Source organism: Amphiprion ocellaris, chromosome 9 (genome assembly GCF_022539595.1).
Source record: "Amphiprion ocellaris isolate individual 3 ecotype Okinawa chromosome 9, ASM2253959v1, whole genome shotgun sequence".
Taxonomy (NCBI): Eukaryota; Metazoa; Chordata; class Actinopteri; family Pomacentridae; genus Amphiprion; species Amphiprion ocellaris.
Genome location: NC_072774.1, coordinates 972272 through 998588, shown reverse-complemented (window position 1 = coordinate 998588; position 26317 = coordinate 972272). Strand labels below are relative to the sequence as shown.

General features: G+C 38.8%; 3 protein-coding genes across 12 annotated transcripts in view; 2 read left to right on the top strand and 1 right to left on the bottom strand.

Annotated features, from left to right (window-relative positions):
• Positions 1-11585, top strand: part of myh14 (myosin, heavy chain 14, non-muscle) — a 55024-nt gene extending 43439 nt beyond the window's left edge. For 8 of the 9 annotated variants that reach the window (XM_055013531.1, XM_055013530.1, XM_055013528.1 and 5 more), the window contains 12 exons: positions 129-242; positions 313-411; positions 1517-1729; positions 1810-1971; positions 2054-2182; positions 2814-2902; positions 2986-3109; positions 3391-3599; positions 7326-7434; positions 7509-7681; positions 7819-7842; positions 9216-11585. In XM_055013531.1, the coding sequence (XP_054869506.1) occupies positions 129-242; positions 313-411; positions 1517-1729; positions 1810-1971; positions 2054-2182; positions 2814-2902; positions 2986-3109; positions 3391-3599; positions 7326-7434; positions 7509-7681; positions 7819-7842; positions 9216-9405 (1635 nt within the window). In that variant the 3' untranslated portion in view covers positions 9406-11585. The remainder of the gene's footprint in view (positions 1-128; positions 243-312; positions 412-1516; positions 1730-1809; positions 1972-2053; positions 2183-2813; positions 2903-2985; positions 3110-3390; positions 3600-7325; positions 7435-7508; positions 7682-7818; positions 7843-9215) is intronic. The other variant, XM_055013529.1, reaches the window with a different exon arrangement.
• Positions 11586-13286: 1701 nt separating this feature from the next.
• LOC129349715 (uncharacterized) lies at positions 13287-15268 on the bottom strand. Its single transcript, XM_055013873.1, has 2 exons — positions 14884-15268; positions 13287-14451 (listed from the first exon to the last, which is right to left on the bottom strand). Exons 1-2 carry the CDS (start codon positions 15069-15071, stop codon positions 13536-13538), a joined length of 1104 nt encoding a protein of 367 aa, XP_054869848.1. The 5' UTR covers positions 15072-15268; the 3' UTR covers positions 13287-13535.
• A 5911-nt stretch (positions 15269-21179) lies between these two features.
• Positions 21180-26023, top strand: si:ch211-120k19.1 (uncharacterized protein LOC563199 homolog). Of its 2 annotated transcripts, XM_035952497.2 has the most exons (6): positions 21180-21281; positions 21419-21533; positions 22168-22505; positions 24128-24198; positions 24947-24976; positions 25060-26023. In XM_035952497.2, exons 3-6 carry the CDS (start codon positions 22178-22180, stop codon positions 25177-25179), a joined length of 549 nt encoding a protein of 182 aa, XP_035808390.2. In that variant the 5' UTR covers positions 21180-21281; positions 21419-21533; positions 22168-22177; the 3' UTR covers positions 25180-26023. The 2 variants fall into 2 exon arrangements, with proteins under 2 accessions (XP_035808390.2, XP_035808391.2); XM_035952498.2 differs by having other exon boundaries at positions 21224-21533.
• Positions 26024-26317: the final 294 nt, after the last annotated feature.

Here is a 26317-nt window from a genome sequence, read left to right as displayed (position 1 = left end):
TCATTCTCACTAATATTTAGGATTCCGAGCAGCAAAAACACGACCATCGTAGCTGATTTAGTTCCAGACTTGGTGTTCTATTTGAGTTAATCTGAGGTGAGATAACGTTAATAATGTTTCTCCTCCAGTGTCTGGCCGAGGAGAAGGCTGTGAGCGCTCGGTTGGCTGATGAGAGAGACCGAGCCGAAGCCGACAGCCGAGAGAAGGAAACCAGATACCTGGCGTTGTCCAGAGCCCTGCAGGTAAGCCGTCCTCAGGTGAACGTCCGTCACGTGTCTGCAGCGGTGGCTGATCTTCTGTTCTGTGCTTCAGGAGGCCCAGGACCAGCGGGAGGAGCTGGAGAGGAGCAACAAGCAGCTTCGAGCTGAGATGGAACAACTGGTGAACCAGCAGGACGATGTCGGCAAAAACGTAAGAGAAGAGACAAACAGAGACACATTCAACACGGTGAAACAGGACGCCAGCTGTCCTAAATGATAAAACCACGTCCAAGAGGACTTAAAGTTTGTCCTAAATGGGGAAAAAATTTCATCGAAAATGTCTTGTTTTTGTTGCTTTGTCTCATTTTTTTTCCTTTTCTGTCTCGTTTTTATCATTTTGCATCTCATTTTTGTCATTTCATGTCTCATTTTTGTCATTTCGTGTCTCATTTTCATCGTTGTGGCTTGTTTTCGTCGTTTTGTGTCTCGTTTGTACCATTTTGTATCTTGTTTTTATCATTTTCTGTCTTGTTTTTGTCATTTTGTGTCATTTTTGTCATTTTGTGTCTTGTTTTTGTCATTTTCTGTCTAGCTTTTATCGTTTTGTATCTTTTTATCATTTTGTCTTGTTTTTGTCGTTTTGTCTTGTTTTTGTCTTTTTGTGTCTTGTTTTTGTCATTTTGTGTCTCGTTTTTGTCATTTTGTGTCTCATTCTTGTCATTTTGTGTCATTTTTGTCGTTCTGTGACTAATTTTTAGCGTTTTGTGTCTTGTTTTTATCATTTTCTGTCTTATTTTTATCATTTTGTGTCTCGTTTTTGTCGTTTTGTGTCTCGTTTGTGTCGTTTTGTGTCGTTTTTGTCATTTTGTGTCTAGTTTTTGTCATTTTGTGTCTAGTTCTTGTCGTTTTGTGTCTAGTTTTTGTCGTTTTGTATCTTGTTTTGATTGTTTCGTGCCTAGTTTTTATCATTTTCCTGCCTTGTTTTTTATCATTTTCTGTCTTGTTTTTGTCATTTCGTGCCTTGTTTTTGTTGTTTTTTATCTTGTTTTCATCGTTTTGTGTCTAGTTTTTGTCGTTTTGTATCTTGTTTTGATTGTTTCGTGCCTAGTTTTTGTCATTTTCCTGCCTTGTTTTTATCATTTTCTGTCTTGTTTTTGTCATTTCTTGCCTTGTTTTTGTTGTTTTTTACCTTGTTTTTATCGTTTTGTGCATAGTTTTTGTCATTTTCGTGCCTTGTTTTTATCGTTTTGATCTTAGTTTTTGTCGTTTTGTGTCTTTTTATTCCTCACTGACTCATGGCTTCTTCTCTACCTCAGGTCCATGAGCTGGAACGAACCCGGCGGACCCTGGAGACCGAAGCCCAGAACCTGCGGGTCCAGACCCAGGAGCTGGAGGAGGAGCTGTCGGAGGCGGAGAACTCGCGGCTGAGGCTGGAGGTCACCCTGCAGGCCCTGAAGGCCCAGTTCGAGAGGGAGATCAGCAGCAGCGAGGAGAAGGGCGAGGAGAAGAGGAGGGCTCTCAGCAAGCAGGTGGGACCATCAGACAGGAGAGACAGGAGATGTGGACGCTCTGCTGCTTCCAGGTGACTCAGGTGTTCCTCTGTCCTCAGGTGAGGGAGCTGGAGATCCAGCTGGAGGAGGAGAGGACTCAGCGCTCGCAGGCCGTCTCCTCCAAGAAGCAGCTGGAGGCTGAGCTGCAGGAGTCCGAAGCCCAGGTGGAGGCCACCGGCCGGGGCAAAGAGGAGGCGGTGAAGCAGCTGAGGAGGCTCCAGGTAGAACAGACTCCGCCCACTCAGGTGAACTTTAACGTCCTGCACCTGTCCGGAGGCTGAAACAGCTCCTTGATCTTCACAGGGCCAGATGAAGGAGATCCTGAGGGAGCTGGACGAGACCAAACTGTCGAGAGACGAAGTGATCGCTCAGTCCAAAGACAGTGAGAAGAAGATCCAAACCCTGGAGGCCGAAGTTCTGCAGCTCTCTGAGGTAAGAACCAAGAAATCCATCCTTCTTCTTCTCATCCAGAGTCGGGTTTAGTGGCGGCAGGTTCAACAGATTATTTTAGATGTTCCTCCTAGAAGATCCCAAAGCCTGAGGAGATCCAAGATCCATCCGAAGAGTTCTGGATCTCCTCCCAGCTAACGACCACCAAACTGCCAAATGAGAAAAACTACAAAAGGAGAACTGATGAAACAAGAATTAGTGCTAATTAGTGCTTCGTTTTTCAAATTTTGTGTCTAGTTTTATTTTTTTCAACTCTCTTTTTGGCTAATTGGGTCAGTTTTTCAATTTTTTTTGTTGAGCTGTTTTTAGTTGAGCTGCCGGTGAAATGGTAAAACCCTGTTCCTGAGCTTAGGATGTCTGGGAGCTTTCAACTGTGAACAAGGAACATAAAAATACTCGTTATTTTTCAGTTGCTGCTGTCGTCTAGTTTGGTTCACAGTTTTTTTTTTCATCTTGATTATTCGTTACTTTCCTCCACTTTTGTAAATATCAGCTTCAGAGTAAAGTTCTCTCTCGGTTCTGTTTATTTCTTTGGTTCCAGTCGCACCTATCTGCTTTTTAAACCCCGGCTTTCCTGCAGTACTGATTATTTCCCGGTTTTCCTGGTTTTCAGGAGCTGTCGGTGTCGGAGCGTCAGAAGCGTCAGGCTCAGCAGGAGAGAGATGAGATGGCCGATGAGATGGTGAACAGCAGCTCTGGAAGGTCGGTGTGGGGCAGACCGCCTGGTTTGTGGGTCTAACCTTGTGTGTCTGACGTTGTGTGTCTGACGTTGTGTGTCTGTCCAGGAACGCTCTGACTGAGGAGAAACGACGTCTGGAAGCTCGAGTCGTTCAGCTGGAGGAAGAACTGGAAGAAGAACAGAACAACTCTGAGCTGCTGGCAGAGAGGCAGAGGAAGACCACGCTGCAGGTACAAATACACAAAAAATACACAATAATCACACAACCAGCTGGCAGAGAGGCAGAGGAAGACCACGCTGCAGGTACAAATACACAAAAAATACACAATAATCACACAACCAGCTGGCAGAGAGGCAGAGGAAGACCACGCTGCAGGTACAAATACACAACCAGATACACAAACCTGCAGTTATATAAGTATTAATCCTACTGGTCCTGGTCCCGGTCCTGGTTTATGTTCATGTCCTGGTCCTGGTCCTGGCTCATGTTGTGCTCCTGGTCCTGGTCCAGGTGGAGACCCTGACGGTCCAGCTGCAGGGGGAGAGGACTCTGGCCCAGAAGGCCGAGTCGAGCCGGGAGCAGCTGGAGAGGCAGAACAAGGAGCTGAAGACCCGGCTAGGGGAGATGGAGGGGGCGGTTAGGGGCAAACACCGGCTCAGTGTCGCCGCCCTGGAGGCCAAGATCGACTCCATGGAGGAGCAGCTGGAGCAGGAGAGACAGTGAGACTGAAATATACTGAAATATATTCAATTGAATTCAATTCAATTTTATTTATATAGCGCCAATTACAGTCAAATTGTCTCAAGACGCTTTACAGAACCCATATGCCTGAACCCCCAGAGCAGCCCTAAGGAGACAGTGGCAGGAAAACACTCTTTAAACAGGGAAAAAACCTCAAGCAGAACCCGGCTCTAATGTGTAATATAGTAAAAATACACTAAAAATCTACACTACCTTTCAAAGGTGTGGAGTCATCCAGAGAATTCCATGTTTTCCATGAAAACTCCCACTTTTATCCATGTACTAACATAACTGCACAAGGGTTTTCTAATCATCAATGAGCCTTTCAACACCATTAGCTAACACAATGTAGCATTAGAACACAGGAGTGATGGTTGCTGGAAATGTTCCTCTGGACCCCTATGGAGATATTCCATTAAAAATCAGCCGTTTCCAGCTACAATAGTCATTTACCACATTAACAATGTCTACACTGGATTTATCATTCACTTCATGTTATCTACACTTGAGAAAACAGTTTCTTTCTAAAATAAGAACATTTCTAAGTGACCAGAAAAACTTTATTTTCTGTTAACATGCAAGTCACATGCAGATGTTTTATCCATAAATTTGAACAAAAACTAAAACTTTTTCTGTAACACGTGAAAATGTCAGAGTAGAACTTCTGAGAGAAGAATCCTCCATGAATATCAGTCAATTTTAAAATTCTAGCCTCGCTAATGTCAGATTTCTGATCAGTTCTGTTCACTAAAACAGTAATAAAACAGCTATCCAGCAATAAAAAAAGTTAACTGTCTAAAAGGCTAAGTAGCTTACATTAAGCTAAGCTAACAACATTATTATAGCGCTAACTGACAGACTTTAGATTCAACTAACGATATTATGCTATCTTTAACTAACTAGCTAACTTTAGGTAGAGCTAGTAATGTTATGCTATATTAGCTTGCTGTAGCACTAGCTAACTTTAGGTGGAGCTAATAATGTTATGCTATATTAGCTTTCTGTAACAGTAGCTAACTTTAGGTAGAGCTAATAATGTTATGCTATATTAGTTTGCTGTAGCACTAGCTAACTTTAGGTAGAGCTAATAATGTTATGTTATATTAGCTTGCTGTAGCACTAGCTAACTTTATGTGGAGCTAATAATGTTATGCTATATTAGCTTGCTGTAGCACTAGCTAACTTTAGGTAGAGCTAATAATGCTATGCGATATTAGCTTGTTGTAGCACTAGCTAACTTTAGGTGGAGCTAATAATGTTATGCTATGTTAGCTTGCTGTATCACTAGCTAACTTTAGGTAGAGCTAATAATGTTATGCTATATTAGCTTGCTGTAGCACTGGCTAACTTTAGGTTCAACTAATAATATTATGCTATATTAGCTTGCTGTATCACTAGCTAACTTTAGGTAGAGCTAATAATGTTATGCTATATTAGCTTGCTGTAGCGCTAGCTAACTTTAGGTAGAGCTAATAATGTTATGCTATATTAGCTTGCTGTAGCACTGGCTAACTTTTGGTTCAACTAACAATGTTATGCTATATTAGCTTGCTGTACCACTAGCTAACTTTAGGTAGAGCTAATAATGTTATGCTATATTAGCTTGCTGTATCACTAGCTAACTTTAGGTTCATGCAATGTAAAGTGACCCCAAACTTTTGAAGTGACGTCTCTGAAATCTCTAAAAATCTGCAGGTTCTGTTTGGACTCTGAGTTTTATCTGGAGACTCCAGAAGAAGAAAGTTTCTTGTGATTTTTTAAGCCTCAGCATGAATCAGAAGAACTCAAGACATACAATCAGCTGAAGAGACATAAAGAAACTCACAGATTCTGTTGCTAAAATGTTTGAAACCTGCAGATGCTCATGAATAGTTTACAAACGTTGGACATTAAATCATACAACTGCTTAAAACATTTGACGTATTAACTCCATAGATGCAAACGGTTTGAGTTTCTGTTTGTGTTTTCTTTGCTCCAGGGAACGAGCACTTGCCAACAAACTGATGTATTAAAAATACAGTAAAATATAGTAAAAATACTGTAAAATATAGTAAATATCCAGTAAAAATATAGTGAAATACAGTACAAATATCGTAAAATACAGTAAAAATATAGTAAAAAAATGTTTTTAAAAATCCAGTAAAAATATAGTAGAAATACACAGTAAAAGTACAGTAAAAATACTGTAAAAATAGAGTGAAATACAGTAAAAGTACAGTAAAAAAAATAGTAAAAATACAGTTAAAATACAGTTAAAATACAGTAAATGATATCGTAAAAATATAGTAAAAATATAGTAAAAATGCACATTAAAAGTACAGTAAAAATATAGAAAGAATACAGGAAAATATATTAAAAATCCAGTAAAATATAGTAAAAATATAGTAAAAATATAGTGAAATACAGTACAAATATCGTAAAATACAGTAAAAATACAGTAAAACTATAGTAAAAACAGTAAAAAAAATCCAGTAAAAATATAGTAAAAATACACAGTAAAAGTACAGTAAAAATATGGAAAGAATACAAGAAAATATATTAAAAATACAGTAAAATACAGTAAAAATATATTCAAAATACAGTTAAAAATATAGTAAAAATACAGTAAAAATATAGTAAAAATGCACATTAAAAGTACAGTAAAAATATAGAAAGAATACAGGAAAATATATTAAAAATCCAGTAAAACATAGTAAAAATACTGTAAAATATAGTAAATATCCAGTAAAAATATAGTGAAATACAGTACACATATCGTAAAATACAGTAAAAAAATATAGTAAAAAAATGTTTTAAAAAATCCAGTAAAAATATAGTAGAAATACACAGTAAAAGTACAGTAAAAATACTGTAAAAATAGAGTGAAATACAGTAAAAGTACAGTAAAAAATATAGTAAAAATACAGTAAAAATACAGTTAAAATACAGTAAATGATATCGTAAAAATATAGTAAAAATATAGTAAAAATGCACATTAAAAGTACAGTAAAAATATAGAAAGAATACAGGAAAATATATTAAAAATCCAGTAAAATATAGTAAAAATATAGTAAAAATATAGTAAAATACAGTACAAATATCGTAAAATACAGTAAAAATACAGTAAAACTATAGTAAAAACAGTAAAAAAAATCCAGTAAAAATATAGTAAAAATACACAGTAAAAGTACAGTAAAAATATAGAAAGAATACAAGAAAATATATTAAAAATACAGTAAAATACAGTAAAAATATATTCAAAATACAGTTAAAAATATAGTAAAAATACAGTAAAAATATAGTAAAAATGCACATTAAAAGTACAGTAAAAATATAGAAAGAATACAGGAAAATATATTAAAAATCCAGTAAAACATAGTAAAAATACAGTAAAAATATAGTGAAATACAGTACAAATATTGTAAAATACAGTAAAAATATAGTAAAACTATAGTAAAAACAGTAAAAAAAATCCAGTAAAAATATAGAAAGAATACAAGAAAATATATTAAAAATACAGTAAAATACAGTAAAAATATATTCAAAATACAGTTAAAAATATAGTAAAAATACAGAAAAAATACAGTAAGAAGTTTAACAATTTGTTGCTAAAATGTTTGAAACCTGCAGATGTTCATAAAGACAGATGTTGGACAGTAAATCATAAAACTGCCTGGAAATGTTTTACTGTTTTTGAATTTCTGTTTGTGTTTTGTTTGCTCCAGGGAACGAGCCATCGCCAGCAAGCTGATGAGGAAGACAGAGAAGAAGCTGAAGGAGGTGATGATGCAGGCGGAGGACGAGAGGAGGCATGCAGACCAGTACAGAGAGCAGGTGAGGAAACCACAGCTCCCAGTGACAAGATAATCAGTTCAAATGATCAATCCTAATCCGGTGTTTTCCTGCAGCTGGACAAGTCGATGGTCCGTCTGAAGCAGCTGAAGCGGCAGCTGGAGGAGGTGGAGGAGGAGAACTCTCGCTCCAACGCCCAGAAGAGGAAGCTGCAGAGGGAGCTGGAGGAGATGACGGACAGCAGCCAGAGCATGAGCCGGGAGATCACGTCGCTGCGCAGCCAGCTCAGGTAGCGGGACGCCACTGAGCGCGCTCAGAAACACACCTGCATCATCCGCTGTTTGTTTTTAACCACCTTTGATTTGCTTTATTTTTCTGTTGCATCCATCTAACATCCTCACGTGTCTGCGTCCCTCCAACACTCAGCGTCCCTGAATGGAGGCCAGACAAGTAGGTCGTCTGTCTGTTTTTATTTATGCTTCATCTGTCTGCTGTTCACGTTTCTGTTATTGTCCATCTGTACCTGCTATATAGGAAAATTCCTGCATTTTCAGTGAAAAAACTTAAACTTTCATTTGGTTTGAAAAATCAAAACAAAGAAATAGAATGTCAGGATGACCCCAAACTAATCAACGGCGGTAGTGTATATTTTTGCTGTATTTTTATTGTATTTTTTTACTATAGTTTAGCTATGTTTTTACTATATTTTTGCTATATTTTTACTGTATTTTTTACTACATTTTAGCTATGTTTGTACTATATTTTTACTATATTTTTACTGTATTTTTTACTACATTTTAGCTACGTTTGTACTATATTTTTACTATATTTTTTACTATTTTGTTACAATATTTTTACTGTATTTTTACTGTATTTTTTACTAGATTTTAGCTGTTTTTAATATATTTTGCTGTATTTTGTACAGTATTTTTTACTATATTTTAGCTGTTTTTACTATATTTTTGCTATATTTTTACTATATTCTTGCTGTATTTTTATTATATATACTATTTTTTTTACTGTATTTTTAGTATATTTTACAATATTTTTGCTGTATTTTTATTATACTGTATTTTTAGTGTATTTTTTATCCCTCTATACCTGGTGTATTGGAATAGTTCAGCATTTCAGGTGAAAAAACTTCAACTTTCTTGGTAAACTGTAGATGTCAGCACAGTAAACAGCCAGTTAGCTTAGCTTAGCATTAGCCATGGATCCTAACCCACCCAGAACACAGAGAAATGCTGCTTACTGCATGTGTCCACTCACAAAAATGCAAAATTGAGTCACTCTGCACCCACATGACAATCATATTTCACTTCTTTCCTGACATTTTTATTATTATTTCTCTTTCTTGTCCATCTGTAGCTGATATATCAGAATATAGATAAAATATAATGTGTGTTGTTTGTTTACGTGCAGGTTGTCCTATTTGTCTCTTTGTGTTTGTTTGTTTTCTTTCTTTCTTTTTCTGTTTTTGTTTGTTTACCTGCAGGTTGTCCTGTTTTTTGTTTGTGTTTGTTTGTTTTCTTTCTTTCTTTTTCTGTTTTTGTTTGTTTACCTGCAGGTTGTCCTGTTTTTTGTTTGTTTTTTGTCTGTTTTCTTTTCTGTTTTTGTTTGTTTATGTGCAGGTTGTCTTATTTGTTTGTTTGTTTGTTTGTTTAAGAACTTCCTGTTCTAAAAGTTTTGCGTAAATCAGACGTTTGCTCAGAATCCTCCAGATGATTTAACCTTCATGTGTTATTTTTTTGTGTGTGGTTTTTTTTTTTAGATGATTTGTGGTTTTTATTTGTTCTCTTAAAGTTCTCCTTCCGTTCCTTCAGACGAGCTCCGTTGCCGTTGGCGATGCGAGGTCGCAGAGCTCTAGTGGACGAGCTCTCCCTGGAGAACTCGGACTCGGAGGAACCTCCCGCCTCGCCGACGCCGTCCTCCGGCCTGCCAGGAACCCCGACGCCGTCCTCCGAACACAACCTGGAGCCGCCGCCGCCGTACAGCGTCAACAACGCCGAGTGACCACGGAAACAAACAACAACAAACAACGGCCTCTCAGGGCAGACGGAGACACAAACACATCCAGACGCTTTCACCTGTCAAACAAACCTCTAAGATTTTGCCTCATTTTTTTCTCTCGATGTGTAAAAAAACAAGCAAACAAACTTTTACAACGGGATTGACTTTTATTTTGTAACAAACTCTGGAAGTTTCTACTCCTCTGTGATGCTTTTCTGCAGAGTGAATTATCATCATCGCTGTTGCTGTGGGAGTTCAGCGACATGGAGGCAGATAGAGACGCACCGGAGGCTCAGATAAGGTTGACTGATATCAGGAGGAGTGACACCGACAGAGCAGCAGTTCATGCAAGCAGCAGCTCTGAGGATTCGCTCTGATCTTCAGGTAGATATTATAAGTGGGAGAAGGTCAGATTTAGATTACAGACCAACATGGAGACAACTAGTCACAACATCTAACCTCCTGCGGCATCTGAAGGCCATTATGACCTCAGAAAGGAAAGAGTCATTTTTCCTTCACAGCTATTACTGTTGTTATTATTATTATTATCAGACTTAAAATAAGACGTTTAGTGAATCTGCTGGAGGTGAAAATACTTCAGACAATCTGTCCAGACACCAAGAGACGATCCTTTATGGCTCGTTTTGTAAACACTAAGCTGAATATTGTGGCAAAAACAAAGGAATGGCTGCTGATTAATAACCGATATTTAATGAGAAGAGCTCGATGAGGAGCTGTTTCATATCCGGAGTCACAGTTAAAGTGACGGCTGAGCTTCGGTTTAAATCCTTTTCTATAGACTAGACGTTAGTTGTAGGTTTAGGTAGTTTCTTTACCATATCGCTTCAGAGGTTTGTATAATTTCTAGCAGATATTGGTTGTAAGTTATTGATCCGGGCGTGTTCTCTGCAGGAGGAAGCATGTTTTGTTGACGGGACTTTTTGCATGAAAGAAAAAAAACAAAACACAAGAATGGATTTTCTTGGATCGACGACAACAAAAGAAGAGAAACGATGAATCACTTCCTCTTTTTATCCAAAGCAGAACGACTTGTGATGGTTTAAGCGTTTTATTCTGACGAGCATCTTGTTCACTGTAACTCTGATTTTACTGTAAATTACTGATCGATCACAGCTTTGTGTCGGCCTACGGATGAGCAAAGGGAGTCTGTAGTGAGCGTAGAGTAGCTCCTGGTAGGTGGCTGTAGAATAAATATGCTGCTTCTTAGTCTCGTAGTTTTAGCTTTTAAAAAACGGAGGAACCCAGGAATGAAGCTTTTTCTTTTCTTTACCCCCAAAGAAACGAAATCACCTGAACGCAGAAACGTTGAAGAGGCTTCTCTTCCGTTTTCTGCAGCGTATTTTATATTTTTTAAAAGATTTACGTCGGGTTTTTTTTGTGTTTTGTTTTGGTTCATAACCTTCTGATGCCTCTTCAACAGCTGCTGGTCCGTCTGGAATCATGGATTTAACGGGAATGTTAACAGGAATTGAACTGGAAGTGGACTGAAACTTGGGATTATCTTCATTGTTGATTAGTTTCTGCATGAAGTAATCAGTTGTTTAGGTGTAAAATGTCAGAAAATGTTGAAAAATGTGGATCAGAGTTTCCTCAAGTGTCTGGTTTAGTCCAAAGATCTTCAGTTTACTGTCACAGAGGAAAGAAACCAGAAAATATTCACATTTAAGGAGCTGAAATCACAGAATTTAAACTGATTTTCTTAAAAAATAACTTAAATCTCTGAATCCTCTGCAGTCATTCCATGTGACTCCATGTTTTCCAGGTTTCCTATGATCCAGTTGCTGAAGAGAATGACTACTGATGGCGTATTTAAGCCCAATTAAAGGGTTTTTATCTTTATTATTATTATTTTTATTATTTTATCAAGATGCACAGATTCTGTTTTCTTTACCTCTAACAGCGGAGATAAAAGCAGCTTCGGGCTCTAAATAATTAAATCATCCGGATACAGTCGGTCTCCGTTGGAAACCAAAAACCTGACGATCTGATTGGACGGTCGCGTTCACCTGTAGCCGGTCAGAGGCAGAGCTTCTCTCAGCTGATTTCTCTGTTTGTTTATGGAACTTTTTTGGGGGGAAAATGTGTTTTATTGTTTTGTTAATGAAGCTGTAATTCAGAAACATGTGACTGGGGTTACCTTTAATATATGTGGTTGGTTTTGACCTCCGTGTGTCCCTGTGGCTTTTGTTGCATCAGAAGTTTAGATTTTAGGACAGAAATCACTTTAAAAAAGACTTTTTTTAAATCAGGAAATGAAGCAGAAAAGATGCAAATCGATGCGTAAAAATTCACCAGAATGCAGGAAATTATTGCTCAACATTTCCTGTCGGAGGATGAGGACGTGTGTCGACAAAAAAACTGAAATAGTTTTAAAAAATTATCAATATCTCAAATGCAATGTCTTTTATTGTGGCAGGGGGAATTAAATGAAAATTTTCAAACAATTTACTGTTATTTTGCAGATTTTTCCTGTTAATAATTGGTAAAATCACAGAAAACATTTTTTATTTAATCTGTAAGTAACATCTGAAGTTTCACTGTAAAATGACACCATTTCTACCGTAAATAAATCAGACTTTAAAGAATAAAAAATAAACTTAAAACATTTATTTATTTTTATTTTATTTATTCTAACAGATATTTCTAGTTATTCTGCTTTAATGCTTCATTCAAACACACACTTTATTTAGTTTTATTGACATGATAAATATTTGACTCCACTTTTTCTAATTTTAATTTTGTAATTGTAAATAACTGACATCAAAAACGTGTTGTTTTTTTAAAAAGTTAGTTCTTTTACAATATTTTACTGTAAAATTCCAACATTTTTACTGTAAATAAATCAGCCAAAAAAAGTAAAGCAAATTAAATTTAAAACATTTATGTATTCATTGTTTTATTTATTTATTTTTAAAAACATATTTGCAGGTCATCAAAGCCTCATTCAGACAAACAAACTTTATAAATATCTGACACCACTGTAATACAGCTGTAATAATAACTGTAAAAACCATCATACATATTAATTAATAGTAATAACAATATTATTAATAATAATGATAATGATAATAATAATAATACACCTATTGTTAAACACCTTCACCAGTCTGGTATAAAAGGAAAAAAATGACATTTCCACTGATTCTGTGTAACGAACTGAACTGTAAATGACTTAAATCCAGTTTCATTCTAAGCTGTATCTGTGCTCAAAGGTAGGTTTGGTGTTCATGGGGTTAAAAAGAGTCCAAGACCCAAAGACAGTCCTAAAAAGGTCTAAAATCAGGACCAAAATCAAGCCTAAACCAGTCCAAAAGAAATGGTTCAGAACTAGTCAGAATCCAGTCTGGAACCAGTCCTGAAAAAGTCAAGAACCAGTACCAAATCAGGACCAAGACCAAACCTAAACTACTAAAAAAAAGTCCAAAATCCAGTCTGAAACCAGTTCAGAAGCTCTTCTAGAAAGCCCCAAAGCATGATACTGCCACCACCATGCTTCACACCATGATGCTGCCGCCACCGTGCTTCACATCATAATGCTGCCACCTCCATGCTTCACATCATGATGCTGCCACCTCCATGCTTCACACCATGATGCTGCCACCACCATGCTTCACATCATGATGCTGCCACCACCATGCTTCACATCATGATGCTGCCACCACCATGCTTCACATCATGATGCTGCCACCTCCATGCTTCACATCATGATGCTGCCACCACCATGCTTCACGTCATGATGCTGCCACCACCATGCTTCACATCATGATGCTGCCACCACCGTGCTTCACACCATGATGCTGCCACCACCGTGCTTCACATCATGATGCTGCCACCACCATGCTTCACATCATGATGCTGCCACCTCCATGCTTCACATCATGATGCTGCCACCACCGTGCTTCACACCATGATGCTGCCACCACCGTGCTTCACATCATGATGCTGCCACCACCATGCTTCACATCATGATGCTGCCACCACCGTGCTTCACATCATGATGCCGCCACCACTGTGCTTTACATCATGATTAATAACATTGTAACAGAGGCTGTAAATATGCAGGTATTTTGGTTGATGAAACATCTAAAGTTCGTACGGAAACAGAAACGTTTCTAGTATTCTGGTGACTTCCTGTCCTTCAGGATGTCGGTGAAGAGCCAGTCGTTCTCCTGAGGTGGTGTTGCTATGAGACGGACTTCAGGAGTTTGCATCGGAGCGTTGAATGACTGAGCAACGCCTTCAAACAGAGTAAAACCGATTCCACGGTTTCCCATCATGCACTGGTTCTCCTGGTAGCAGACAGGAAGCTGGTTGTGAAGCTCTTCTTCTGCTACCCATGAACTCTGCTGTCCCTGGTCTCCATGGCAACCATATCCACACCCACCCTCGCCTCCGTCTGCCTCAGCAAAGCTCTCCGATTGGTCCTCCGGTCCGGTGTCGCCATGACAGTCACAGATGCTCTCCAGGTAGGTTTCCATGTCCATCCAGCTGCCGGTGTCCGGATCTCCCAGCAGCTCCAGGATGTCAGTCAGCTGAGCCTCCAGGTCCAGGCTCCTCTGGACCGGCAGGTCGGAGAACATCTGGACGGAGAAGTCGCAGGACTCTAGAGACAACGGAGAGAGTTCCGGACTGAAGGTCGGAGAGACGGACTGACCGAAGCTGGAGTCGTCTGGAGGACTTTGGTTTTCCTCCAAAAAGCTGCTGATTGGTTGAAACTTGGAATCAAACAGTCCTGATTCCTGGTTAAAGTCTGAACCCAGAGCCAGCGGTTTGTTCTGGTTCTTCGGATGACGTTTCCACAGATGTCCCGACTCCTGCTGCTTCTTCTCGCCAACCTCAGCTTCATACAAGTTGACAGAAACATCATCATTGTGTTTTTCTGGATCTGTTCCGCTCTGAGGTGTGCTACCTGTCGGCTCAGGTGACTCCGGTTTGGGCCATGATGGAGAAGATCCATCTTTGTCCGACTCCTTGAAATAAAGAGCAGCAGCCAGCCGGTGGTTCGCTGCTTCGATGTCGGCAAACTTTCTGTTGATAGAAACAGAAGAAAGAAAAAAATTAAATTTGTGTGACCTCAAAGAAACATGAAGGTAAAGATGTAGCAACTAGTTAGCTTAGCATAAAGACTGGACCACACCATCCTGTCTAACGTCCTGTTTCTGTTGCTACCGAGTTTACTTCATATACAAACTGAACTTTTTTAAGTGACCACGTCCATGCTTCATGATGCTGCCACCTCCGTGCTTCACATCATGATGTCATCATAGGTGTCTTGGTGGCCTCCCTCACTAGTCTCTTTCTAGTAACTCCTTCAGAGGAGTCTTGGTGGCCTCCTGTCTCGCTGGGATCAGATCTTCCAGATCCTTTTTTTATATTTTATTAACTCTAATCTGTCCAGTGGCTCCTCAGGTTTGATTTTCTCAGATTTAACCTCCAGTTTTTATCTTCTCATCGACCCACCTCTGGATCATGTTGTGCAGGAAGCGCCGGTGGTTGACCTGCCGTTTGGACGGTCGGTTCTTCCTGGGTTTCTGCAGCGTCCTCATCATGTGACCCGCCGCCGAGGTGACGAAGGTGTAGAGGTCCCGCCCCCAGGGGACGCCTCGGTCCAGCCCCGGCTCCAGGCTGACGGAGATGGAGGGTCTCATGGCTGGAGGGGGAAGTGGAGGATTTATACAGGGTTTTATATTCAATAATCAGGTCTAAACTCAGTCACAGATCTGAAGTATCTCCAGAGAAACATTTAGTTTTCAGCCTCAAACAACCAACAGACTAATCAGGAACTTAGAATGAAATGATGTTTAACTCAAACTAACTCGGAGGTTTATGGGCTGATTACTGATAAAAATGAAGGAATTCAAGTCTACAGCCTCACTTAGAGCGGTCTATTTAATGATCATAATTAAAAACACAAGTTTTTAAGTTAGTAATGAAGAAATCAAGTGGCTTCTGTGTTAAATAACAACAGGACTTTAAATTCTGACCTCAAGGTGATGAAAGAATCTGTTGTTAACTTGAATTTAGTTTTAAATCAACCTGTAACCCTGTAAAACCCACTGCTGCAAAAATACATCAGTTTTATTTTGTTTTCTATTATCTCTCTCTCTCTTTATATATATATATATATATATATATATAAAAAATAGAAAACAAAAACTGATGTACTTTGATCATTAAATACACCCCTCTAAGTGAGGCTGTAGACTTGAATTCCTTCATTTTTATCAGTAATCAGCCCATAAACCTCTGAATTTGTTTGCATTAAACATCATTTCATTCTAAGCTCATTAAAAGATTTTCCTGCTTTGTTAAATTATAGATAATAGATTTTAAAAAAAGGTACGAATTTAAGTATCTTAAATTTAAATTAAACTCAGCAAAGATGTGAACAACATGAAGATTACATTTTATTTTATTTCTCCAATAATTGTTAAATCTTTTATTGTGTTTGAACTAAATTTAAGATTTTTCTTTACTCTGATAAATCAGCAAAAATATAATTTTTTAGTTCAGTCATTTGACAATATTTGAAAGAGGATTTATTCAGAGGGCTGCACAGTGGCGTAGTGGTTAGCACTTTCACCTTGCAGCTAGAAGATCCCTGGTTCGCGTCCTGGCTTTCCCGGGATCTTTCTGCATGGAGTTTGCATGTTCTCCCTGTGCATGCGTGGGTTTTCTCCGGGTACTCCGGCTTCCTCCCACAGTCCAAAAATATGCTGAGGTTAATTGATCATTCTAAATTGCCCGTAGGTGTGAATGTGAGAGTGATTGTTTGTCTCTGTATGTAGCCCTGTGACAGACTGGTGACCTGTCTAGGGTGTCCCCTGCCTTCACCTGAGTCAGCTGGGATAGACTCCAGCCCCCCATGACCCTAGTGAGGATTAAGCACTGTATAGATAATGGATGGATGGATGGATTTATTCAGATTAAAGTTTGAAATATGTGAAATTATTGAATTATTATTTGACAGATTTTCTCTGTTTTCTTTAGTTCCAGATAATATTTAGTAAAATCACAAAATAAATGTATTAATTTACAGATTTACTGCAGAAAGAAACTGCAAAACATGTTCACATCAAAAATCTGATTTTAAATAAAAATAAATAGTGATTAATTCTTTTATAGCATTTAACAATATTTGAAAGAAAAAATCTGCATTTTAAAGTTTGAAATATGTGAAATTATTTAACAAAAAACATAATAAAAGCATGAATGATTATTTATAAAAACGTTTTTTTTATCTGGACGTTGTTCAGAATTTTTTAGTTTTTTTTAAATCCATTTTCAGTGATTTTGGGAGAAAGAAAATCAGCAAACTCTGTAAAATAATATTAAATAATCTTTAAAATTCCAGCTGTAAGATGAGCAGCGTCATTCTAGGACTAATAGCTCCATTTGATCTGCTTTAATCCTGGAATCTAAACCCGTCAGACGACTCCTACCTGCAGATCTTCTACCTGCAGATCTTCTACCTGCAGATCTTCTACCTGCAGATCTTCTACCTGCAGATCTTCTACCTGCAGATCTTCTCCCTCCTGGTCTTCAGATCTTCCTCCAGACTGAAGCTGCAGAGAAAAGCTGCTGAGCTCCTTCAGGCTTTTCGTGACGTCAGGTTATTTTTCCGCCTCCAGCAGCAGAAGAATGAGATGAATCCATTATCAGGAGTCAAACGCTGCAGCTTTGTTGGACAAATGCTTAACAAGGCCTTAATTGATCCTTAATTGATGGCTTTAAGCTGCGGCTCTAATTAGCGCATTCTCAGAGGGAGGAGCTGAGCTGGTTGCTAACGGCTCTAATTGACCTTTAGAGTCCGTTAAATCCACACATCGCCTTCCAGGAGCAGAGTTTACGAATCTATGGCAGCAGCTGGAGGAGGAATAATGACCCAACAGCAGCTTTTATTTCCCATTTCACCCTGAAATTATAAAGATTAACTCCTGGTTTTCATTTCAGATGCATTTTTTAGCTTTACTGTTGTTTTATTGTTATTTTATTCCTTCTCAATATCATTTATGCTGCAATGGCAAACTAAAATGGGAAAAAAATGTGCAAAATTGCAGTAAAAAGTCCAAAAAATACAGCTAAAAACTCATTATTTTAATAATACATTCCAACCAATTTGCACATTTATTGAATTCCCAGCATAAATTATATTGATAAGGAGTAAAATAAGAAAAATAAATAAATAAAAAAGCAAAAAGAATGCATCTCAGATGAAAATCGGGAGCTAGTCTTTAAAACTTTTTTGGGTCAAATATTGTAAAAGAACAAATTATGATTCACAAAAATGGTTTAGAATGAATCCTTTGTTCTGTCATTGTTATGATCCCTTCTTCCTCCTTTTCCCTCTTTTTCCTTCTTTCTCCTATTGTTCCTCATCTGGTTCTGTTTTGACCTGTCTCTCTTTGGCTCCCTCTGTCTGTCTTCCTCTCTCCCTGCTGTCTCTCTCTCCTTGTCTTGTCCCTCTGTCTGTCCCTCTGTCTTCCTCTCTCCTGTCTCTCTCTGCTCCTTGAATCTTCCACCTGCCTGCAGTCTGATTGCATCAATGACAATCAGCTGCAGTAATTAACTTACACCAGTCACCTGTTAGTAATTCCACCTCCCAGTATTTAAGCCAGCTCGGTCTTTCCCTCCATGCTGGACCATAGACTGTCACGTCTCTGCCTTCCTCCTGATTTGGATCCCCTCATGGATCCCCTCATGGATCCCCTCATGGACCCCCTCATGGACCCCCTCATGGACCCCCTCATGGATCCCCTCATGGACCCCCTCATGGACCTCCTCATGGACCCCCTCATGGATCCCCTCATGGATCCCCTCATGGACCCCTTCATGGACCCCCTCATGGACCTCCTCATGGATCCCTTCATGGATCCCCTCATGGATCCCCCTCATGGACCCCCTCATGGACCCCCTCATGGACTCCCTCATGGATCCCCTCATGGATCCCCTCATGGACCTCCTCATGGACCCCCTCATGGATCCCCTCATGGACCCCTTCATGGATCCCCTCATGGACCCCCTCATGGATCCCCTCATGGATCCCCTCATGGACTCCCTCATGGATCCCCTCATGGATCCCCTCATGGACCTCCTCATGGACCCCCTCATGGATCCCCTCATGGACCCCTTCATGGATCCCCTCATGGACCCCCTCATGGACCCCCTCATGGATCCCCTCATGGATCCCCTCATGGATCCCCTCATTGACCCCCTCATGGATCCCCTCATGGATCCCCTCATGGACTCCCTCATGGATCCCCTCATGGATCCCCTCATGGACTCCCTCATGGATCCCTTCATGGATCCCTTCATGGACCCCCTCATGGATCCCCTCATGGACCCCCTCATGGATCCCCTCATGGACTCCCTCATGGATCCCCTCATGGATCCCCTCATGGATCCCTTCATGGACCCCCTCATGGATCCCCTCATGGATCCCTTCATGGACCCCCTCATGGATCCCCTCATGGATCCCTTCATGGACCCCCTCGTGGACCCCCTCATGGATCCCCTCATGGATCCCCTCGTGGACCCCCTCGTGGATCCCCTCGTGGATCCCCTCGTGGATCCCCTCATGGATCCCCTCATGGACTCTGTTTTTCTGCTGATCCCAGCTTGCCTCCAGTCTGCCATTGCCCCACCTGGACTCTTGTCTTCCCCCATCCCTGGTTCCCTGCTGGTCCCCTCCCTGTCCTTAGTCTGCCGTCTGTCTGTCTTGTTTCCCTGCCAGCTCCAGGGTTCCTCATGTCTGCTACTTTGCCCCTCTAGTTTTGTTTCCTGTGAGTTTGTAAGTACACCATTTATTGATTTAGTTTTCTTGTTCAGTTTAGGGCTTTCTATATATCCCTATGCTGAGTGTAGTTGTTTTTTTTTTTCAGTTTTGTAGTTTAGGATATTTGCATTAGGTCTCATTTAGTTTTCCCTCTAAATCCAGTTTCTCTTTTTGTGTAGTTGTAACTTTTGTCTTATTAATAAAGCCCTTCCCCATTTTCCTCCTGTCTCCCCATTTCTGTGTCTGCGCCTGGGTTCTCTGACCTCCACTGTAACAGTGATTTAACAAGAAAATGTCCAAAAAATAGAACATTCCAAACAATTTGCACATTTATCCCATTTTAGTTTGGATTTTCAGCATAAATTATATTGATAATGAGTAAAATAACAAAAACAACAATAAAAAAGCAAAACAAAAATAATAAATCCAATTCAGATGAAAACCAGGAGCTAATTTTTGACCCCAGCAGTAAAATTTAAGCATTTTAAACCATTTTTATGAATGAAAATTTGTTCTTTTACAACATTTGACCCAAAAAAGACACAATTTTGACTTTATTATTACTGTTTTTTGATCTGAAATAATTATTTTATTTTTTTAACAATTAAAAATTTATGCTGTAAATCCAAACTAAAATGCAATAAAAATGTGCGAAATAGCAGCAAAATATCCAAAAATACAGCTAAAAACTCATTTTTTTTATAGAACATTCCAACCAATTTGCACTTTTATCCCATTTTAGTTTGGATTTTCAGTATAAATTATATTAATAAGGAATAAAATAACAATAAAACAACAATAACAAAAGCAAAAATAGAATTTATGCTGAAAATCCAAACTAAAATGGGAGAAAAGTGCAAATTGGTTGGAATGTTCTATAAAAACATTGATTTTTAGCTGTATTTTTTGGACATCTTATGACTATTTTGCACATTTTCCAATTTCTTGTTAAATTACAGAAAAAAGGATTAATTCTAAATATGTCTGTGAATCTTTTACAACATCTGACCCAAAAAGGCAGAATTTGGCTTAAATTAGCAGAAAATGTAGTTATTTTCTAGGTATTTGTGTTATTTAAAAAGAAAAAATTGTTGTGAACAAATGTCATAAAGAAAAATCCAAACCAAATATTCATATTTCTGCAGATTTTGTCATATTATAGGTTAAAAATGCATTTATTTATCATTATTTTGCAGGGTTTTTTTTCTTTTTGCTAAACATATTTTCCAGTTAAATGATAGAATAATAATAATATAGTGGTGTAATTAAATGTTTGGAAGTTGTAAAAAGGAAATTAGAGTCGTGATAAAATGTTTATTTTTCATTTACAGGTTTAAAAATGCAAGTAAATAATAAAAAGGAGTCAAAAGAAGCTGCACTAAAAGACATTTTTAGCTCTAAAGAGTAGAAAACAGTGGCTGAAACTCTGCAGCTCGTTTCTTTACATCAGAGGAGTTAAACTCATTTTAGTTCAGGTTCCAGTCCACTCTGAGCTCCAGTGACCAGTAAAACCACAGCATAATAACCTAAAGAGAACCTATAAATAACCTACAAATAACCTGTAAATAACTGATGAAAAAAATAAATAAAACTAGAAACAAAGCAACAAAAACATGAGACAAACGACAAGTCAGACAAAAGACAAAATATTACAAAACGACCAAAAAATAGACAACACGAGCGAGACAAAAAAACCTCAAGACAAAAATGCTACACAAAAGAACAGACAAAGCGAAACACAAAATGACAATATGACAAAAAACACAAGCAAGACAAAAAGGAAACACAAAATGACAAAAACAAGAAGCAAAATGACAAAAATGAGACACAAAATTACAAAAATGAGAGACAAAATGACAACAACAAGACCAAAAACGAGAAAATGAGACTAAAAACAAGAAAAACGACACTGAAAGTGACAAAAACGAGACAGAAAACAACAGCAATGAGTGTAAACTGGTGCTATGAGCTGCAGGAGTCTATTTATAGAGAGCTCATGTTCTGAAGCTTCAACAGATCAACAGCACAGAGTCGGATTCAGAGCAGAAACTGGAGGAAAACTCTGATTTATATCCTAGAGAAGGTTGAAGAAATGACACTGAGTGCTGCAGACGGCTCATTTCTACACTCACTTCTCTTTATTTGTGCTTAAACTCACTTTTTCTGCTGCTTTTTGCTCCGTCAGTGGGTTTTATCGTCCTCCATGTGCTCTTTTCTCAGATTCCTCTCCAGCTGATAAAAGCTTTTATCTCCAGAACTTTGACCCGTCAGAACGTTCTCTCTGTCCAGAGAACCAATCAGGAAGCAGCTTTCAGCTCTTCAGAACCAGCGACAGGTCAGTCTGATTTAAACTCCTCAATATGTTGTCTCGTTTTTGTTGTTTTCTGTCTCGTTTTTGTTGTTTTGTGTCTCATTTTTGTCGTTTTGTGTCTGTTTTGTTGTTTTGTGTCTCGTTTTTGTCATTTTTGTAATATGTAGTCTTGTTTTTGTTGTTTTTTTTTGTCTGACTTTTGTCTTGAAAGTTTTTAGAGGTTGTGAACATGCAATTCATTTTCAAAAATACACAAAACAACAGAGAAAATGACAAAAACAAGACAGAAATGATCAAAACGAGACACAAAGCGACAAAAACGAGACACAAAACTGAGATAACAAGAGAGACTGAGAGTGAAACCAAAGCTACTGGATGAATAAATAAATGCAGCATGGCTCTGAAGCATGTTGGAGATCCATCCAGCATGGAGAAACATCTACTGATGATAATAAATATCTACAGATGACTGATGTTGGACACGTTGATTCCAGGTTTTTTCAACTTTTGTGAAACACATTAGAAAAGATTGTTTTTGAGTCGTTCCATCTGGATCCTGCTGACAGAATGTTTCTTCTCTCCTCCTCCGTGTTGTTCTGGACTTCATATCTCAGTGTAAATGAACCTCCGGTGATTAAAATCCATCTCCTCTCCACAGATCCGTCACCATGAACCGGGTCTGGGCTGCGTTCAAAGCCCACCCGTACATCAGCAACGTCCTGGGCTACACGGCTCTGTTCGCCTCCGCCGACCTCTTCCAGCAGAACCTCCTGGCTCAGAAAGCTGCCGGCGGGTCGGAGGAACCGGGAGGCGTGGACTGGACACAGACGGCTCGAGTGGCGACGGTCGGCTTCTGTTTCCACGCCAACTTCAACTACTGCTGGCTGGCGGGTCTGGAGAAGCTGCTGCCTGGAGGAGGGAGGAAGGCGGTGGCGGGGAAGGTGGTGTTGGATCAGCTGATCGCAGCGCCGCTCACCATCAGCGCTTTTTACATCGGTGAGCTTCAGACAGATATGCTATAAATCAAGTCCTCTGGTGGTTTTTAAGGTTAATCTGTGGAGACTCAACAAGAAAAGCACTCAGAGGAGCACAAAAAAGGACAAAGACCAAAAAAAATTACCGCAAAGAGACAAAACTGTTCCAAAGGATCACAAAACACCTAAAATCAAGCACAAAATGGCACAAAACAAGAAAAACGTAACGTGAAACAACCAAAATGAGATGCAAAAGGACACAAATGTGGTGCAAAATGACCGAAAAAAAAGACAAAACAGCCTCAAACACAAATTAAACAACCAAAACTAGACATGAAACAAGAAAAAAAGACAAAAAATGACAATACAGAGATAAATAATGACAAAGACCACGACAAAACTGTCACGGAGAGACATTAAACCACACAAACGAGACAAAAAATGATCTCAGGGAAAACTAGAAAAACACTCAGAGAGCGCCGCCCTCCTCCAATGCTGCTCAGTCCTCCTCCAAGGACGCTCAGTCCTTGTATCATTTCTGATGGATAAGTCCTGATAAGTCCTCAGAGGTGGATTTGTAGTAGGATCACAATCATGTGATCATCAGCAGGCAGCTGATGTAGTGTTCACTCGTTGTCATGGTTACAGTGACGCCGTGCTGCTATCTGGCAATGATACAGAAATATTTAACTAATCCATGGATCCAGACTATAAGCTGCATCACTGCCAGAATCTAATCACTTGGTCTTTGTGTCATTTCTGACCTTCCCTGGAAATTTCATCCAAATCTGTTAGTCTGTTTTAGAGTAATGTTGCTGACAGACAGACAGACAGACAGACAGACAGACAGACAGACAGACAGACAAACGGACAGACAAACAGACAGAGAGATGGACAGAGAGATGGACAGAGAGACAGACGGACAGACAAACAGACAGAGAGATGGACAGAGAGACGGACAGACAGACGGACGGACAGAGAGACGGACAGAGAGACGGACAGAGAGACAGACAGATGGACAGAGAGACAGATGGACAGAGAGACAGACAGATGGACAGAGAGACAGATGGACAGAGAGACAGATGGACAGAGAGACAGATGGACAGAGAGACAGACAGATGGACAGAGAGACAGATGGACAGAGAGACCACCACTGATCATCACATCATTCCTCCACCGTGTTCCTTGTTGGATTAAATCTCATTATTTTCTGGGTCTTGAACTTCCTGATGTTCAGTTTTGCACCAAGAAGGAAACTGAGAAACAGAAAAAATCCGTTCAGGACGGTTCTGATTTTAAACTATTTGCAAACTGACCTCCTGAGAGCTCCACTGATAGAGGATGTTTTTAATAAAAGACCTGGAGACGAAGCTTTTAACTAAACGTGTCCCTGAAATTTACATTTTTAATGTTTTTGTTTTTATCCTTTTATATCTTTAATATAGCACTGAGATTTACCTGAAATTAAATGAGCATTACAGATAAAATTGATTACTATTATTGTTGTTATTATTACTATTAATAAAATGGTGGTGAGGTAGCAGAGATTGAAGTGTTGAGGTTTTCTTTGGCGGTGATTTATGGTCTTCTTCATTTTTAAAAATTTTCTCTCCTCATAGCTCCGTTTATAAATCCTCCTTTCAGGTTTAAGTTTCCTGGAACACAAAGACGACCTGCTGGAGGACTGGAAGCAGAAGTTCTGGACGTCTTATCAGGTCAGAGCTGTCCTCTGGAGAATAAAAATGACTGTATGTTTTTAAATTTACTGCTATTTATGTGACATGTTATTATTGTTTCTGCTATTTACAGATATTTTCCAGTAAATTCACAAAAAATATTAATGTACATGTTAAGCCTTTCTCTTCTTACTACATTTAAGTGTAAAAATACACAATTTTTCATTATTATGATCATTATTATGAATTACATATTATGTGTATTAAATAATGAAAAATAATTTTAAAAATATTTTACAGATTTTTCTTGTTTAGTTACAGTAAAGATAAAAAAATTGGAAGAAACTAAGAAAAATAATGTGCATGTTGACAAATAAAATATGTAATAAAATAAAATAAAAACAAAATAAAATAATTTTAAATAATAGCCATGACTGTAAATAATGACTGGATCAAAAATCTGTATTTTTTAAATATTGTTTTATATTATTTTACAATGTGTGACTATTAAATTATGCTGTTTTACTTTAAATCCAGCTGAAAATATATTTTACAATATATTATATTTAATATATGTTTTACATTTGCTGCTGTTTGTTTTTATGTATTTTTCTGCTGTTGATGAGTTTGACTGTGATTTTGTGGATTTTTTTTATTGTCCACATGATGTACAGTCCAGTTACATTAGTCCCATATAATAATAATAATAAGAAGAAGAAGAAGAAGAAGAAGAATAACAATAATAAGAATAAGAATAATAATCCTCTTTCTCTCTGCCTGTCTGCAGACTGGGGTGGTCTATTGGTCGACGATGCAGGTGAGATAATTAAAGTTTTGCTGCAGATTCACTCACATTCAGACGTTTAAAATTCTTTTTTTTCTTCTTTTTCTGGATCTCAGGCGATAAACTTCACCTTCGTCCCTCCGGTGGCTCGGACCGTCTTCCTGGGAGGCGTCGCTCTGACCTTCACCGTCTTCCTGTGTCACCTGAGACAGCAGCAAAACCACCAACAGGAATAAACCCGAAGCAAAACCACCAACAGGAATAAACTCGAAGCAAAACCACCAACAGGAATAAACCTGACTGCAGCAAAACCACCAACAGGAATAAACCTGGCAGCAGCAAAACCACCAACAGGAATAAACCTGACTGCAGCAAAACCACCAACAGGAATAAACCTGGCAGCAGCAAAACCACCAACAGGAATAAACCTGACTGCAGCAAAACCACCAATGGGAATAAACCCGAAGCAAAACCACCAACAGGAATAAACCCGAAGCAAAACCACCAACAGGAATAAACCTGACTGCAGCAAAACCACCAACAGGAATAAACCTGGCAGCAGCAAAACCACCAACAGGAATAAACCTGACTGCAGCAAAACCACCAACAGGAATAAACCTGGCAGCAGCAAAACCACCAACAGGAATAAACCTGACTGCAGCAAAACCACCAATGGGAATAAACCAGAAGCAAAACCACCAACAGGAATAAACCCGAAGCAAAACCACCAACAGGAATAAACTCGAAGCAAAACCACCAACAGGAATAAACCTGACTGCAGCAAAACCACCAACAGGAATAAACCTGGCAGCAGCAAAACCACCAACAGGAATAAACCTGACTGCAGCAAAACCACCAACAGGAATAAACCTGACTGCAGCAAAACCACCAACAGGAATAAACCCAAAGCTCTGCAGCTCCACCAGGAAGGTTTCCGGAAAAAGACTTCACCAAACAAAACCAGCTCCAGTCAGGAAACATTCAGGAGGCAGCGGCTGCACTTCTGCTAATTCTGTCATGTTATTTAAGGTGTGATTATTCCTGAATAGTTTATAAATAATAAATAAACTTGTAATTGTTTGTTTGTTGTTGACACCCATCAACATTTCTGTAAATGTGTTGAGTTTATTCCTGCTGATGCTGGAGAATAACGGAGCTGTTTAAGTCTTACTGGAGTGCGCTGTTTTTACATTTTTTGGTGCCAACAAAGGCTTTTGTTTATATATTTTTTTGTTTGTTTTATTCATTTTCCTACAAACTTTTTTAAAATAAGGTTTAACCCTCGTGTCGTCCTGCAGGTCAAAATTGACCTGTTTTAAAGTTTGACAATGTGGGAAAAAAATCTATTTTCACAGTGAAACTTCTGATGTCCAC

Excerpts from the sequence above, each read along its gene's own strand:
- LOC129349715 (XM_055013873.1), bottom strand. The coding sequence starts at position 15,071 with ATGAGACCCTCCATCTCCGTCAGCCTGGAGCCGGGGCTGGACCGAGGC. Across the intron at positions 14,452-14,883 it reads CTGCACAACATGATCCAGAG|AAAGTTTGCCGACATCGAAG; the intron begins GTGGGTCGATGA and ends TTCTATCAACAG.
- si:ch211-120k19.1 (XM_035952497.2), top strand. The coding sequence starts at position 22,178 with ATGAACCGGGTCTGGGCTGCGTTCAAAGCCCACCCGTACATCAGCAAC. Across the intron at positions 24,199-24,946 it reads AGTTCTGGACGTCTTATCAG|ACTGGGGTGGTCTATTGGTC; the intron begins GTCAGAGCTGTC and ends GCCTGTCTGCAG. Across the intron at positions 24,977-25,059 it reads TCTATTGGTCGACGATGCAG|GCGATAAACTTCACCTTCGT; the intron begins GTGAGATAATTA and ends TCTGGATCTCAG.